The sequence below is a fragment of the Somniosus microcephalus genome, chromosome 19 (assembly GCF_052327205.1).
Source record: "Somniosus microcephalus isolate GS21.2 chromosome 19, FLI_Smic_1.0, whole genome shotgun sequence".
Lineage (NCBI taxonomy): Eukaryota > Metazoa > Chordata > Chondrichthyes > Squaliformes > Somniosidae > Somniosus > Somniosus microcephalus.
Window position 1 is genome coordinate 53,179,764 of NC_141005.1, and position 14,646 is coordinate 53,194,409.

A 14,646-nucleotide genomic window follows, 5' to 3' on the forward strand; every position below is an offset into this window, starting at 1 on the left:
TTTTTCCAGCATTTTCTGTTGTTATTTCGGATTTCCAACATCTGCAGTATTTTGCTATCGTACTACGGTGATCTTTCTCTGACACTAACACAGCACCACCTCCTCTCACTGACCGGCCGCGATGTCCCTTTTGCGCCCTTATTTATAGCGGAAGGGAGGGCGGAGCTGAGGCAATGACGGCTCAGTGCGACCAATAGGAATTGAGGGCGAGCAGCGCCGAGCCTATCAGAGGCCGGGAGTGGCTGGGTTTGCTACAGTGCGGTGACGCGGCGTCAGCCAGCAGCAACATGCCGGTGGAGCTGGTCGAGTGGACGGGAGCTCTGGCCCTGACCGAGGTGGACGAGAAGCCGGCGCAGCCCCTCAGCGTCAACTATGACAGCGTGGACATCAATGTGTTGGGCCAAGTGCTGACCCCGACCCAGGTACTGTACCGACTGCAGCCGAGAGCCGCCCGCCTTGCAACAAGAGGCAGAAAGATCCGGGATGAGTTGAGCTGCGTGATAGGCACATGTGGGAATCAATCCCGCGTCTGCAAATGAATAATACTTAAATAGATGGGGAGGGGCCACTGACAGGCTGGCCTTAACATCGGGCTACATGTTGTATCGCTTTCGGCTTCTGTTATTAACACTGGATTTTAAATGTAATAACTTGGAAAGGAAACTGAATAAATATGAAATGTGTCTTTAAAAGCGACTGCAGTTGACTGCAATCGAAGCTGCGTTTGTTTTGCTGCTGCAAAGCTGGCTGCCATCTTCTTGCACCGTCTCTGGGCCCCCCGCATGATTCCGTTCGACTGTTGGTCGCAAACCTTCTAGCCGTTAACTTTTTTTAAAATAATGATGTTGAGTATTTATTTTGTTCAGATATCACCGCTTATGTCGAGTCCTGGGCAGTTTTAGAAACCTGCCAGCTCTTTGCGGGGAAACGTTATTTTTTTAATTTAATGCTGAAAGCTGGGGGCAAATCCCTCGGGGCGTTTTCCTGTGCCGCCGCAAACTCGGCACTGTCCCGGTTCACAGTGCACCAGAATTACTCTGCAGCCTGTCCGCTGCCGAACGTGGGACCACCACTTCCAAGTCTGACTAAACTGATTTAGAAGTTCTGTAGAAGGGTTTCGACCCTAAACGTTGACTCTATTTCTCTCTCCACGGATGTTGCCTGGCCTGCTGAGTTTTTCCAGCATTTTCTGTTATTAAACTGATTTAGTCCTGACAAAATGTGGTCCTCGGGCCTTTCCACAAGATCACGATAATTACAGATGAGTTAGGCCATCAGGACAGACCCGAAAAGTCTCTGCCCCCGCTCCCCATTTCAGCATTCCACTGTTTCTTAAATGATTGCAGGGCTTTTGCTTTCTCTGGACAATGTGTGAATCCATTCCATGTATTAATCACTCTTGTGTGAAGAACTTTTCGATGTCAGCCCTAAGTTTTACCATATCTAGTTTGAGCTTGACCTTGTCCTATTCTTGCAATTTAATTTAAAGTAATTTACTTTTTCCATACCCTTAACTGCCTTGTATGAGGAGGAAAGCTTTAGACTGCAGGAAGATATCTATGAACTGGACAGTTGGGCAGAAAAGTGGCAAATGGAATTCAATCTGGAAAAGTGTGAGGTAATGTATTTGGGGAGGGGTAACAAGGCAAGGGAATAAACAATGGAAGGATACTGAGAGGTGTTGGGGAACAGAGAGACTGTCGAGTGTGTGTCCACAGATCCTTAAAGGTAGCAGGACAGGTTGATAAAGTAGTTAAAAAGGCATATGGAATGCTTTCCTTTATTAGCTGAGGCATAAAATAGAAGAGCAGGGAAGTTATGCTAGAACTGTATACAATACTGGTTAGGCCGCAGCTAGAATACTGCATGCAGTTCTGGTCACCACATTACAGGAAGGATGTGATTGCACTGGAGAGGGTGCAGTGGAGATTTATGAGGATGTTGCCAGGACTGGAAAACTTTAGCTATGAGGAAAGATTGGATAGGCTGATCTTGGAACAGAGGAGGCTGAGGGGAGATTTAATTGAGATTTTATGAGGGGCCTAGATAGAGTGGCTAGGAGAGGGACCAAGAACCCGGGGGCATAGATTTAAAGTAGTTGGTAGACGGATTAGAGGGGAGATGAGGAAAAAAATTTCACCGAGGGTGGTGGGGGTCTGGAACTCACTGCCCGATAGGGTGGTAGAGGCAGAAACACTCATCATATTTAAAAAGTACTTGGATTTGCACAGTGCTGTAACCTACAGGGCTACAGACCGAGTGCTGGAAGGTGGGCTTAGGCTGGGTAGCTCTTTTCTGACCGGCAGGGACATGATGGGCTGAATGGCCTCCTTCTGTGTTGTAATTTTTCTATGATTCTATGACCATCTCTCTGCCTCCTTTCAAGGCTGACCTTAAAAGCATTTAATTTGCACTTGCAGGTGCAGAATCGTCCAGTCACCATTAACTGGTCTGGATGTGATCCAGGCAAGCTCTACACTCTGGTTCTAACTGATCCAGATGCTCCAAGCAGGAAGGCACCAAAGTTTAGGTAGGTATTGAAAAGGCCATTCTTGATCATTATTCTAAGCCTATAATGAAAGAGCTGAGGGTGGAATATTTTCATAATTCACCATTTTACTGACAAAGGGGGGGAAAAAAGTTCACTACTTTTAGTTTGTTGAATTCCCAAATATATCAAATTTTAAAATGTGACTAATGCTTGTGCATTTAATTAAGGTAATGCTCCAGCAGACAAATGTTAATGTGTGGGCATTTTTTTCTTTTCCATTCTACCATGAAGAATATCAGTACTAGGAAATGGAACATTTTCCAGATTTGGCAAATGCACTGTAAAGTGCCCTGTACTCTGCCCTAATAATGTGCTTTAACCTTCATCACAAAGATAAATACTGATGTGGACCACTGTTTGCTCCACCCTGTCAACCTTCCGTAGAAACCTACAATCTTTTTTCTCACGACCCCTGCCCCTGTCACAGCATCTAAGTTGGTCTTGAATGACTTGGGTTTTTGCCTCCACTATTCTATGTCTTTTTGTGTGAAAACATGCTTCCTGACATCAGTCCTGAACTTGTTTTTAACCACTTTGCTCTTATGCCCCCTTGTCCTACAGTTGAAAGTACTCAGGATTAACATTTTCTACTCCATTTGTTTTCATGTATCCCTCTATATTCATCTCGGGGAAACCGAGATTGAATTTTTCCACTTGTCGCGCTAGCTATACTTGAACCTTCTCAAATGAGGTGCTGAATTTTACTTTGTGCTTCCACTTTCACAATAACAAGAGTATACTTTGTTTTGTAAATAAAATGTGTGTACCGTTACAATTTAAATTTTGTGCAAACAAGTAGTTCAGAATTTTCTGTTAAGAAATTGAAATTTTACTGGATCATCTGTGAGACAAAATATATTTTTTAATATCATTGGGTGGGAGGGAGGCTGGGTTGGTTTTCCCTGGCTCTTTATTTAAAATTACTGATCAGATCCTTTAATCTAGCTTTGGGACCATTGTATTGTTTGCCATAATTTAAAATTGGTCACTGTTACTACTGAGGTGCAGCCTACAATTTTTAGACTCGCTTAATATTGTCCATTAATGAGCTAGTCTTCCCTGAAGGGAGGGGCATGTTGGCTCACATAAATAGCCAGCATTAAAAGGCAGAGAGGATATGAGGTTGGAAAATCACCAATACTCACAAAAATAGCTATCAATTTTTAACCAATGATAATTTAAACCCATGTCCTTAGTTCACATGCCCCTTGTTATACAGGTAGACTACCCTTTATCCGAACTTCCGAAAACCGAAACCCTCTAAAAACCGAAGGTTTTTTCGTTCAGCGTAAGTCGTGCGCACGACTTACGCTGAGCAGAGGGTCAGCGTAAGTCCTGCACACGGACACCCCCGCCGACTTACGCTGAGCGTCAGCATAAGTCGTGCGCACGACCCCCCGCGGACCGACCCCAACCCCCGCCGACTTACGCTGTAAGTCGTGCGCATGACCCCCCGCTGGCCCCGACCCCCGCCGACTTACGCTGAGCGTCAGCGTAAGTCGTGCGCACGACCCCCCGCCGACCCCGACCCCCGCCAACTTACGCTGAGCGTCAGCGTAAGTCGTGCGCACGACCCCCCCCCCCCCCCCCCCCCCCGCCGACCCACTATCCGAAATTCTCTGAAAACCGAAACACGGCTGGTCCCGAGGTTTTCGGATAAAGGATAGTCTACCTGTACTTAAGAACAAATCAAAAGCCACCTTTCCCAGGAGTGGAGCCTGTCGGCCATCTTGGATGCTCTAGAAAGGTTGCTGTACCTATTTTAACATTAGTTACATTCGATTTTAAAATTACATTATAAAAGGACATGTCTTCAATTTTTCTCAGCAGTAAGAGGAAGACAAAAAATCAAATTGATGGTTAAAATGTATTAATAATGTTGTAGATTTGCAGTGTTATGAACATTCTTGATGGTAAAAGTTGTCCAACCCACAGTATTTGTTGTTGAAATCTTAAATTGCTACTTAGCTTGCCAAGAATTTCAAAGCTTGGAGTCCAGGAGTCAACTCTGGATCAGTCTGAAATGGTAGCAACCCCTCTTTCCCACACCCCCTGCCTCCAGTAGAAACAGTTTGAGATATATATGTGATAGAGTAAAGCCTAGGGAACATTTTTACCTTGTACTTATGAAAATAAATTTCTTATAATGGGGTGGGGTGCTTTGATTTCAGTTATGTAGCCACTTTTCTCAAGTTGGCTCCTGAACTGTTCATTTCTATAAACTGCAGAAATAAAGATACATGTTGTAAGTCTTTGAATACATAAATGAAAGGTGGCACATTCAACTATCAAATACAAGAAAAACAAAAATAAATGTTTACCAGAACGACATTACACAGGCTGTTAACCTTCTACAATGCTGTCGAGGTGGAGTTTATAGCATTTGAAAAGTAACAGTAATATTTTAGGGAGCAGGTTTGCCTGTTCCTGCACTTGGGGTTATTGGATTAGGATAACAGAGCCGGCCTGACGTTCTGTTTATTGGGGTGTGTGCTCCTCCCCGGACTCTGCTTCCACGTTTCCATTGGGGAATTCTGCACAGTAGGCATAGATCTTGCCATTGAGTTGTCCATTGAAACTGATGTGTAAGCTCTTCACTGCTGCTACAAACCGCATGTCTGAAATAGGACATCTTTACATTGATTTTTCCTATCAACTCCATCTTCACACCCAACTCTTGAAGAATGGAATCATTTGGTCTGCTTAACTGCCCGGGTTACTTCAAGGAGCACCAGATTCCATGACCTGATCACTTTCTCCTCACTAACCTCCACAGTCCAACTCTCTGAACCATACTGGTGAAAGTTGCATTAAGAGTTTTTAAGCTTTGTTTCCATTTTAAATATCTTGTTTTTAGTTCATTACCAAAATTCTTTAATGCAGCACACTGCCCAACTATTAATCTTGTTCTTTGCTTATTAGGGAATGGCATCACTTTATTGTAATCAACATGAAAGGAAATGACATTAAAAGTGGAGAGATCCAGTCTGACTACGTTGGCTCAGGTCCTCCTAAAGGAACTGGTGAGTCTAATTTTTTTTATCAATATAAATTAGATATGATTAATGAGCCAGAGTAATTTTAGTTAGTTATTGACAGTCAACCCTTTTGTGGCAAATTTCAATCCAAATATTCTCAAAACTTTAAATGTTATGTTTTCAACGTGTCACTGTATGAAATGACAGCGTTTTGAAATAGATGTGATTTTAAGTAAACACACACATGTTATCTGGAGACTGGCGGTGCAGTATTAGCACACTGCATTTTTCACCTTTGGAACCTGGACTCGAAGCCAGCCCAGACTGATGGGGAATATTCACTCCATCTCTCTCCGACTGATGGGGAATCTCCATCTCTGCTGGCTGCAATGGTCTGAGGCACCTGTGTTTTATCTGACTGGAGAGTACTGGATGATATTGACACTTTTCAATAAGTACAAAATGTCTAACAAAATCAAGGAAACATATTGAACACTACATAAACAATTCCATGATTTTCATCGCACAAAATTCATAGTTCTGTTGTCTAAATTTGTGTAGGTTAGAGTTATAGGGGTTATCTTATATAGGGAGCACAGAATTACCCCTTGTACCTCAAACTATTCTGTAAATTTAACTCCATCTCTGCTGGCTGCAAGGCTCCTCCATAGATTAGTTTGAGCAGTATGTCTATGCTGGGGAATCAAATGTTTCAAAATACATACTAAGTGATTTTGAGTTTGGGTTATAGTGCTAGTCAGATCCAGGGTAAAGCTGTCTATTCTGCCTTATTAACGTGTTAGAACTCCAAAGTTTGAGCAATCCCAATTGTACTAGTGTGACAATGTAATTTCTTATACCAGCCATCCTTCTACCAACTTGTTGCTATTCAGTAGGTGATTTTATGAGTAGACTGCTGGCCTCTTGGAACTGGATTGAGACAGTATGGGCCAAAATTTGCTGTGGCATGGCAGCTACCATTGGTTAAAATTGCTCTTGCATGCTTACGTTTATAAATATTTTGTGTGGCAAGTTGCTGAAAGTGCAAGCTAATCACGTCGCAGCGAGGGAAACCGGGCATCTGGGACCTGAGTAAACAGGGCAAGCAACTGTGCATCTCCGTAACCAATCAGATTGAAGGATTGAGAATAAACAGGAAGGACGGAAAAAGAAACGTAAATTAGAATGGGTGAATACAGTGTCAAATCAGGTACGGAAAAATGAGACTCCACACTTGTAATAGTTAAGTTTTAGTGCGAGAGGTTGATTGGCAGTAATTAACACCAGTAATTTAACATCATTAAAGGATAATTAGATTTGATTTGGCAAGACTTACCTTTTCTGTGACGAGTTTAGTTCATATCTACTGTGCAAATACAGTACAGGAAACTTTGTGCTATCCGGAAGTTGAATGTCCGGCAACTTTGATCTAACGGCAGAAATCAGCAGCCGTTTTGGTTAGGTGTTTTTTCTCCTAGCATTCTTTTCACAGGCAGGCTCTGGAAAGTGTCTTTGTCGCTTAGCAACAGCTTCAGAGACGCTTCCAAGCTACTGGGCCGAGTGTTTACAAGCTGTTGCTGAGCAACAGTGTTTGTGGTCAGACATGGCAGGCTCTAGAAAGCATTTCTGTATCTTAGCAACAGCTTCAGAGACGCTTCCAAGCCACGGGCCGAGTGTTTACAAGCTGTTGCTGAGCAACAGTGTTTGTGGTCAGATACTGCGATGAAAAGCTCCTATCTGATAACATTGACGCTGGTCTATCCGGAACTTTTTAAAAAAAATTGCAGTAGCTCGGTCCCATGGGTGCCGGATAGCACAAAGTTTCCTGTAACTTCGTGAGTCACTGCATTTCAATGGTGAGGCAGAGAATGAGTTGCTGTTTTTGCAAAGCTAATGGCGGAGCAGCACAATTCGAACAGCAACTTTTGGATATCTGCGTTTAACCCCTTGCCTGAAATTGCTGTACCATTTGTGCTTAAGTAACAGTGAACGCCATTAGCCTCACTGTTGTTTTGACAGCAAATTCTGGGCACATGTGTTTTGTTTTGAAGTCCAGAAAGTGGTGACATTGTGATCAGAAAATCTCCTCCAACTGTTGCTGTATTCTGGTCCATATCCACACGGGCACTTGCAGCAGTTTTCACTAGGAACCCTGGCCATCATTTTCCCTGTTTGCTACTTCCCTAGCCCGGACTGCTGAAGCTAGGGTTCAGATCTGGATCTATTTCTGAGATTGTACCATGTTGCCTTCACCCACGCTGCCATTTGGGGCAGCTTCAGTAGTATTGAAGTGTATCACACTTGCTCTTGCCCATCTCCTGTGGTATGTCCATTTTGGATTTGGATACATAGGTTGTGGGATACAGCTGGAGCCCAGCAGCTAGCACTAAATCGATCAGTGTTCTATTTTCTAAAAAGATTAACATTTAACATTTATATCTGCTGCTGAAACCCTCATTCATGCCTTTTGTCACCTCCACACCCGGCTAGTCCACCTCCACACCCGGCTATTCCAACGCTCTCTTGGCTGAACGCCCATCTGCCACCCTCCATAAACGTCAGCTCCTCCCAAACTTTGCTGCCTGAAATAAAGAATAGATTTGCCTTTCTAATCTAGGCTTTATTAACTTAAAAATCCTGTAGCACATCTTCAACACCCAGTCCCAACTAAAGGCTGGAAAGAACTGAATTTAAGATGGCCACCACAAATCACATGACATCAACTACCAATGAGATTACAACATATATCCCAAGGCAGGAAACAAACAACCAATCACAATACATAAAGAATAATCACCACACTGCCCTAATCCTAATCTGCACCAATTTCCCATCACCCTGGCCTACATTGGCTTCTGGTCCCCCCAACACCTCCAATTTAAAAATCCCATTTTTGCGTTTAAATCCCTTAATTGCCTCACCCCTCTTTATCTATATTTCCTCCAGCCATATACCTCACCCCCTCAAAAAAAAAAAAAAAAAAACTCCCATTGCCCTGAATCTGACCTCTTGTGTTTTCCACACCCCCTGTTTGCCCCACCATTGGAGGCCATGTTTTCATCTCGCGCTATGCTCTGGAGTTCCCTATTCCACCAAGCTTTGGGTCATCCCTCCTAATAGCTCCTTCTTTGGCTCAGTGTTCATTTTTTCTTTGCGCCTCTGTGAAGTGCCTTGGGATGCTTTTTTCTACATTTAAAGGAGTTATGTATTTGCAAATTGTACAGATCAGCCATGATCCAATTGAATGCCAGACCAGGTTCAAGCGGCTGAATGGCCTACTCCTGTTCTTGTGTTCCTGTGAAAGTTGTTGTTTGCCATCCAGCCAATCTCTTCTCTGTCCTTGCCTAGGCTGCTGTGACCAATTACAGTGTCCCTATTGTCTCCAAGTTGTGGTCAGCTAACTCCGCACAGACAGGGGATTGAACTTGTGTCCTTCCTGGTCTTTATGGCTCACACATGTAAGGGGTCGTTTTAACGAGCTTGTGGTGTGCGAGATCGGTTTTTGATTTCACACTGCTCGTGAGCGGTTCCGAAGCGCTCCCCCCCCCCCCCCCCTCACCGGTTCTAGACACTGGGCTTATTGCCAGACCACCTTGATGTGTTGGCCCAACTTGTGACTCGGAAGACAAATGGATCAGGTGAGACAAGGTAAGTTTTAAATCAAAAGTATCTTTATTTTTAAGGAGAATAAAACATAGAGAATGAAGAAACAATGCAGACAAAATCATGAACACGCCTCTCAATGGGAACTCAAATTTAACACACAAGAGTTACTTTGACTATCATAATACATCAATTCTAGATCAGCGATATAATAAAACGGGGGTGGAGAAAGCGCATGGCACAACGAAGGATGAATAACACTCCCGAATTACAAAGCCCTTAATATTAAAAACCCTCCCGTCTCTAAAATATACCTCCACTAGATCAGCTAGGTGGAGTTGGGCCTCTATGCTCACCAGGGTTTTTAAAACTGTCCTTGACCTTGGTGCTCCTGTATCGTCTGGGATCTCCAATCTTCCTTATGGGACCGGCTCCTGAACCTGCTCTCCTGCTCGAACCGTAATCGAACCTCTCCACGCTCTGTCTTTGACCTCGTGTCTGTGTGAAACTGTGTGTTTTAATGTCTCTTTCCCCCCAACAGTTATACTGTTTTCTTGCCCTTATCTTGGCGCCAAATCAGGGGTTTTCTTTTGTTAAAGTAATGGGCAGGCTGCTTTGACAAAAGCGGGTACTTTATTTTAATGTCTTGTAAATGAAACTAATGGGATCTGTCCTGTGTCCCTCTGAGTTTGGTACAGATGATAGGCTTTGTCTGTGCTCTGCGATTTCAGAGATGGGTTTGCGTTTTGCTAGCAATTAACACACCTTGAGGTGTAAATACTTTTGTTGTGACTTTTTGTTACTACTGTAACCATTTTACCATATCAATTGCAGTCAGTTCTGGAATCTTCTAATCGGTGGTGACTCAGGTTTCTTTAAGATACTGCAGTGGTATGTCCTTCTGAAATGAGTCATGTGATCTGCCAACTCCATCTTGTGTTCATAAAATGTGGCCATTTCAGGGGTTTTACAATGTAGACTGTATTTTCCTGGATTTTTGCGAATCCTACACACACCAAGCCATGCATTTATTGTTCAAGCCATTAGAAGGTGTCTGAACATAAAATAATTCTGGTATTTAGCAAACCAATCACGTGCATTAACTTTGTTTAATCCTGGTGGATTGTGGTAGTAATGACTGGGACTGTAGGCTAGCTGAGGCATTCTTGGTGTATCCACATAACATAAACAGTATTGTTCAATATACCATTAGGTACAAATAATTGTATTTGTGACTTTCAGCTGCAGCAGCATAAACCAACATGATCAATTACTTAAATGTAATTTGCTTCCCTTCTAGAACAACCTTTTAAAACAATCTGGAAAATACTTCTAACAATTCTGATGTAGGGAATCCTTATTTTTTGATGTTTCACCAAATTTGTTGCCCTATTGATTAGGCCTGGTAATTTCTTGTGGTTAAATCATTAAATCACAGCAAACAACTGTGATCATTCTCTTTTATACAAGCTATTTATCTAGTAACTTTCATGATATTTAGATGTCAATATTAATTGTGAAAAGTGCTTAGTTCCCCTAATTATAGAATTTTACTACTGCCTTTTGTTTTTGTATGGATATGACCATCTCTGTAATAGTGAAGCCTGGTACTCTTAAGTCCCTATACAGTTTGTTAGCATTTGCTTGTAATTATTGGAGACATTTTAACACTTAATGTTATTTTGCTATAATAAATTAATATAAATAAAGATTCCACAGTATTATGTAACCTCACTCTAAACTAATCTTTAGAAGAGTTTTAGCCTGAACTTGGAATTGTTTGTAGGTGGTTTGCCTTGGTGGTTCGAATCACCTCTCCTGCTTCGTTCTAGACGACAGGAATTACGGTGAACAGGATTGGAACACAAACAAGCTTTTCGGACTCAACCGTACGGTGTTTAATAAGGTTAACGCACACACCCGCCTCCAGTACGTAAAATGCCTGGTGGCGTAAAACAAACAGTACAACAATACAACTTGGTCTGTCGAACAGGCCCCTGTCTCGTATTAAGACGCCTAAAATCACACTGTTGTTATACAGAGTATAACACGGACTTATCCCACAAACTCCGGAACATACACTATATAATACACACAGAACCTCCCCACTAACCCCCTCTGGATTGGTTGGGACACACAACACCCCCTCACACAGTACCAGTGGTCTTAAGGATGTGTGGGCTTGGACAATGCTCACCCCGATTCTGTTTTCTTGCTCGCTGCTCCCGTGTAGAGCGTGTCTCCTGGTTCCGTATTGCCGATGCAGTATCCAAGTCCCAGTTTCGAGGTTCGTTCCTACAGTCAAAGAGCAAGGCGAGGCTCTTGTCGCTCATAGTGGTTTCTTTTCTCCGTCTTGGACAGAGTGCTTGGTTCTTTGTTCAGAGATGAGGGCACGCGAAGGTGCGAGAGAGTGAGAATGGCCAAAGCTGCCTTCTCTTATACCCTAAAAGTTCATTAAGGTCTGTGTATTGCAGTGATGTCTTTTTAATCACCGTTCTTTGTCTGGTTTCCTGCCTTTCGGGGCTATCTCATTTAGGTGCTGATAATGGCAGATGATGGGCCACACTTCTCACCCGATCCTGGGTTAAATGGTTTCCCATTAATTTACAATGGCCCTCCATCTTCTGCCCATTGTTTCCCAGAGAACTCTGTCTGCTCAGACTTTCTCCTGTAATCAGTTTGTAGGCCTGGCTGGAATCTACTGTCCATCATGAACACCTGGGCCCCTCCCATCTTCTCCAAACAGGCTGCTGGTCAATCAGCAGTAACAATCATACAAAAAACAAAATCCTTGGGGCCTGCGCTGATGCTTACATGTTGGTATATGTGCCTTAGCCTAATTAAGTAGCCATTTGTGGAAAATATTTTTAGTGTGCTGAAGTTTTTTTCAGGTTTAAGGTTCTGTATGGGAGTATGTTAAGTGCTTATAGTGGAACCTGTTATATGCCATAATGGAGGGGATGATGGTAATTGGGCCTGTCCCCAAATTCCTCTGCTGATTACATTGGATTTTGAATGTGTTGCCTATTCTTGCATACCTTTTCTGCCCTCTCTCTAACACACTCCCCTCCATTTATGCGAGAAACACTGATATTTCATGAGCTGCTGGCTCAATGCTCATGTGCCCAACTTATGCCTCCAGCCAACAGATTCCCAGTAGGCCAGAGGGACAGCCAGAATGCCCCCAACTACAGAGATGAATGCTATAACTTGCATGTTCATTTCTAGCATGCCGTTGGTGGCTGTATTGACTAAAATCAAGGTTTCCTGCACTGTATGTCAGTGAGCATTGTGTTTTGAATGTTACTGTACCAGCTGCTATCACATTCAACACTTGTTCAAGCCAGCTTTAAACAGGCAGGCTCTGGATTGACTTTTAAAGTCAGCTCCACTGACAGAAGTGCTGTCCAGGCTGCTGATGGGAATATTGGAGGAGACTGCTGTAGCGGGGCAGGGGGGGGGGGGGGGGAGCATTTTTAGGCAGACAAGTCACTCGTCCAACAATTGGAGATGTGGATGGAAGCTTTGAGTTGACATTAACTTGTGCAGCACAGGCAGGAGCAGAGACTCCTATTAGTCTTGCATTATTCTAAGAAAATTCTTGCAGATAATTGAATGTGGTTAATTATGGTTTCACTATTTGTTTTCTGCTAGTTGCTCTTTGTGTTAATGAAATATGTTCATGTGACAGGTTTCTGTAATGCATTAAATAACTTTAAAAAATCTATTTCAGGCCTTCACCGCTACGTCTGGCTGGTTTATGAACAATCTCAGCCACTGAAATGTGATGAGCAGTGTTTGTCTAACTGTTCGGGTGATAAGCGTGGGATGTTCAAAATTGCAGCTTTCCGCAAGAAGTACAATTTGGGTGCACCAGTGGCTGGGACGTGCTACCAGGCTGAATGGGATAACTACGTCCCTAAACTCTATGAACAATTATCTGGAAAGTAAAAAAAAAAAAAAAAAAATTGCAAATTCCTAACTGATTTGATTTTTTTTTCTTCCTGTTTTACAAAAGAAAATGTGCATTTCCGTGTAAGTAATGTCACAGAAGCACTGTTTCAGGCTGTGCACAGCCACCAAAGTACTAATGTTATCCATGCACAGTGACTTACTTGTGCTTTTGGTTCTATACTCTTTAAATAAACGTCAAAGGGTTTCAAAGTTGAGTTTTTGTGTTCCTTGTATTTATCAGTTCAGGTTCAAACAGGTGTCAATTTGTTAAATTTACAACAAATTGACTAAGGCAGGAGAATACTTTTCAATAAGGTGTGTCCTTATTTCTATCAGATTCAATTGAAGGAAGTGGAGATATTTCTAACTATGGAATTTGTTTTGAAGAATGCAGATTTACTGGACTGATTTGTGGGCAGAGCCACGATAAGTTTGTTTTTATTAAAAGTACTTAATTACAGTAACTAGGCTTTTTTCTTTGATCCAATTTTTGGTGCGATAAAGCCTGAGCCAGTTAAATGAGATATGATATTTCAACTTGTAAATGTTCCAGAAGATCATGGCCTCCACAGCCTTCTGTGGTAGAAAATTCCACAGGTTCACCACCCTCTGAGTGAAGAAATTTCTTCTCATCTCGTCCTAAATGTCATACCCTGTATCCTGAGACTGTGACCCCTCATTCTAGACACCCCAGCCATGGGAAATATCCCCCCTGCATCCAGTCTGTCTAGCCCTGTCAGAATTTTATACATTTCAATGAGATCCCCTCTCATTCTTCTAAACTCTAGTGAATACAAGCCTAGTCGACCCAATCTCTCCTCATACGACAGTCCTGCCATCCCAGGAATCAGTCTGGTGAATCTTTGCTGCACTCCCTCTATGGCAAGTATATCCTTTCTTGGGTAAGGAGACCAAAACATCACGCAGTACTCCAGGTGTGGTCTCACCAAGGCCCTGTACAACTGCAGTAAGACAACCTTGCTCCTGTACTCAAATCCTCTTGCAATGAAGGCCAGCATACCATTTGCCTTCCTAACTGCTTGCTGCACCTGTATGTTTGCTTTCAGTGACTGGTGTACAAGGACACCCAGGTCCCTCTGTACATCAACATTTCTCAATCTATCACCATTTAAATAATACTCTACCTTTCTATTTTTCCTAACGAAGTGGATAACTTCACATTTATCCACGTTATACTGCATCTGCCATGTATTTGCCCACTCACTCAACTTGTCTAAATTACCTTGAAGTCTCTGCATCCTCCTCACAACTCAGCCCCACCTAGTTTTGTGTCGTCAGCAAACTTGGAAATATTACATTTGGTTCCCTCATCCAAATCATTGATATATAGTGAATAGCTGGGGCCCAAGCACTGATCCCTGCGGTACCCCACTAGTCACCGCCTGCCACCCTGAAAAAGACCCATTTATTCCTACTGTTTCCCGTCAACCAATTTTCAATCCATGCCAGTATATTAACCCCAATCCCATGTGCTTTAATTTTGCACACTAACCTCTTATGTGGGACTTTATCAAAGGCCTTCTGAAAATCCAAATACAC

The 14,646-nt window shown here is 42.8% G+C and overlaps 1 protein-coding gene across 1 annotated transcript; it reads left to right on the forward strand.

The window, feature by feature from the left end:
- The first annotated feature begins 244 nt into the window (after positions 1-244).
- On the forward strand, positions 245-13,301 carry pebp1 (phosphatidylethanolamine binding protein 1). Its single transcript, XM_085961787.1, has 4 exons — positions 245-422; positions 2,421-2,530; positions 5,474-5,574; positions 12,866-13,301. The coding sequence occupies exons 1-4, from the start codon at positions 288-290 to the stop codon at positions 13,081-13,083; spliced, it is 564 nt and encodes a 187-aa protein (XP_085817913.1). The 5' UTR covers positions 245-287; the 3' UTR covers positions 13,084-13,301.
- The last annotated feature ends 1,345 nt before the right edge of the window (positions 13,302-14,646 follow it).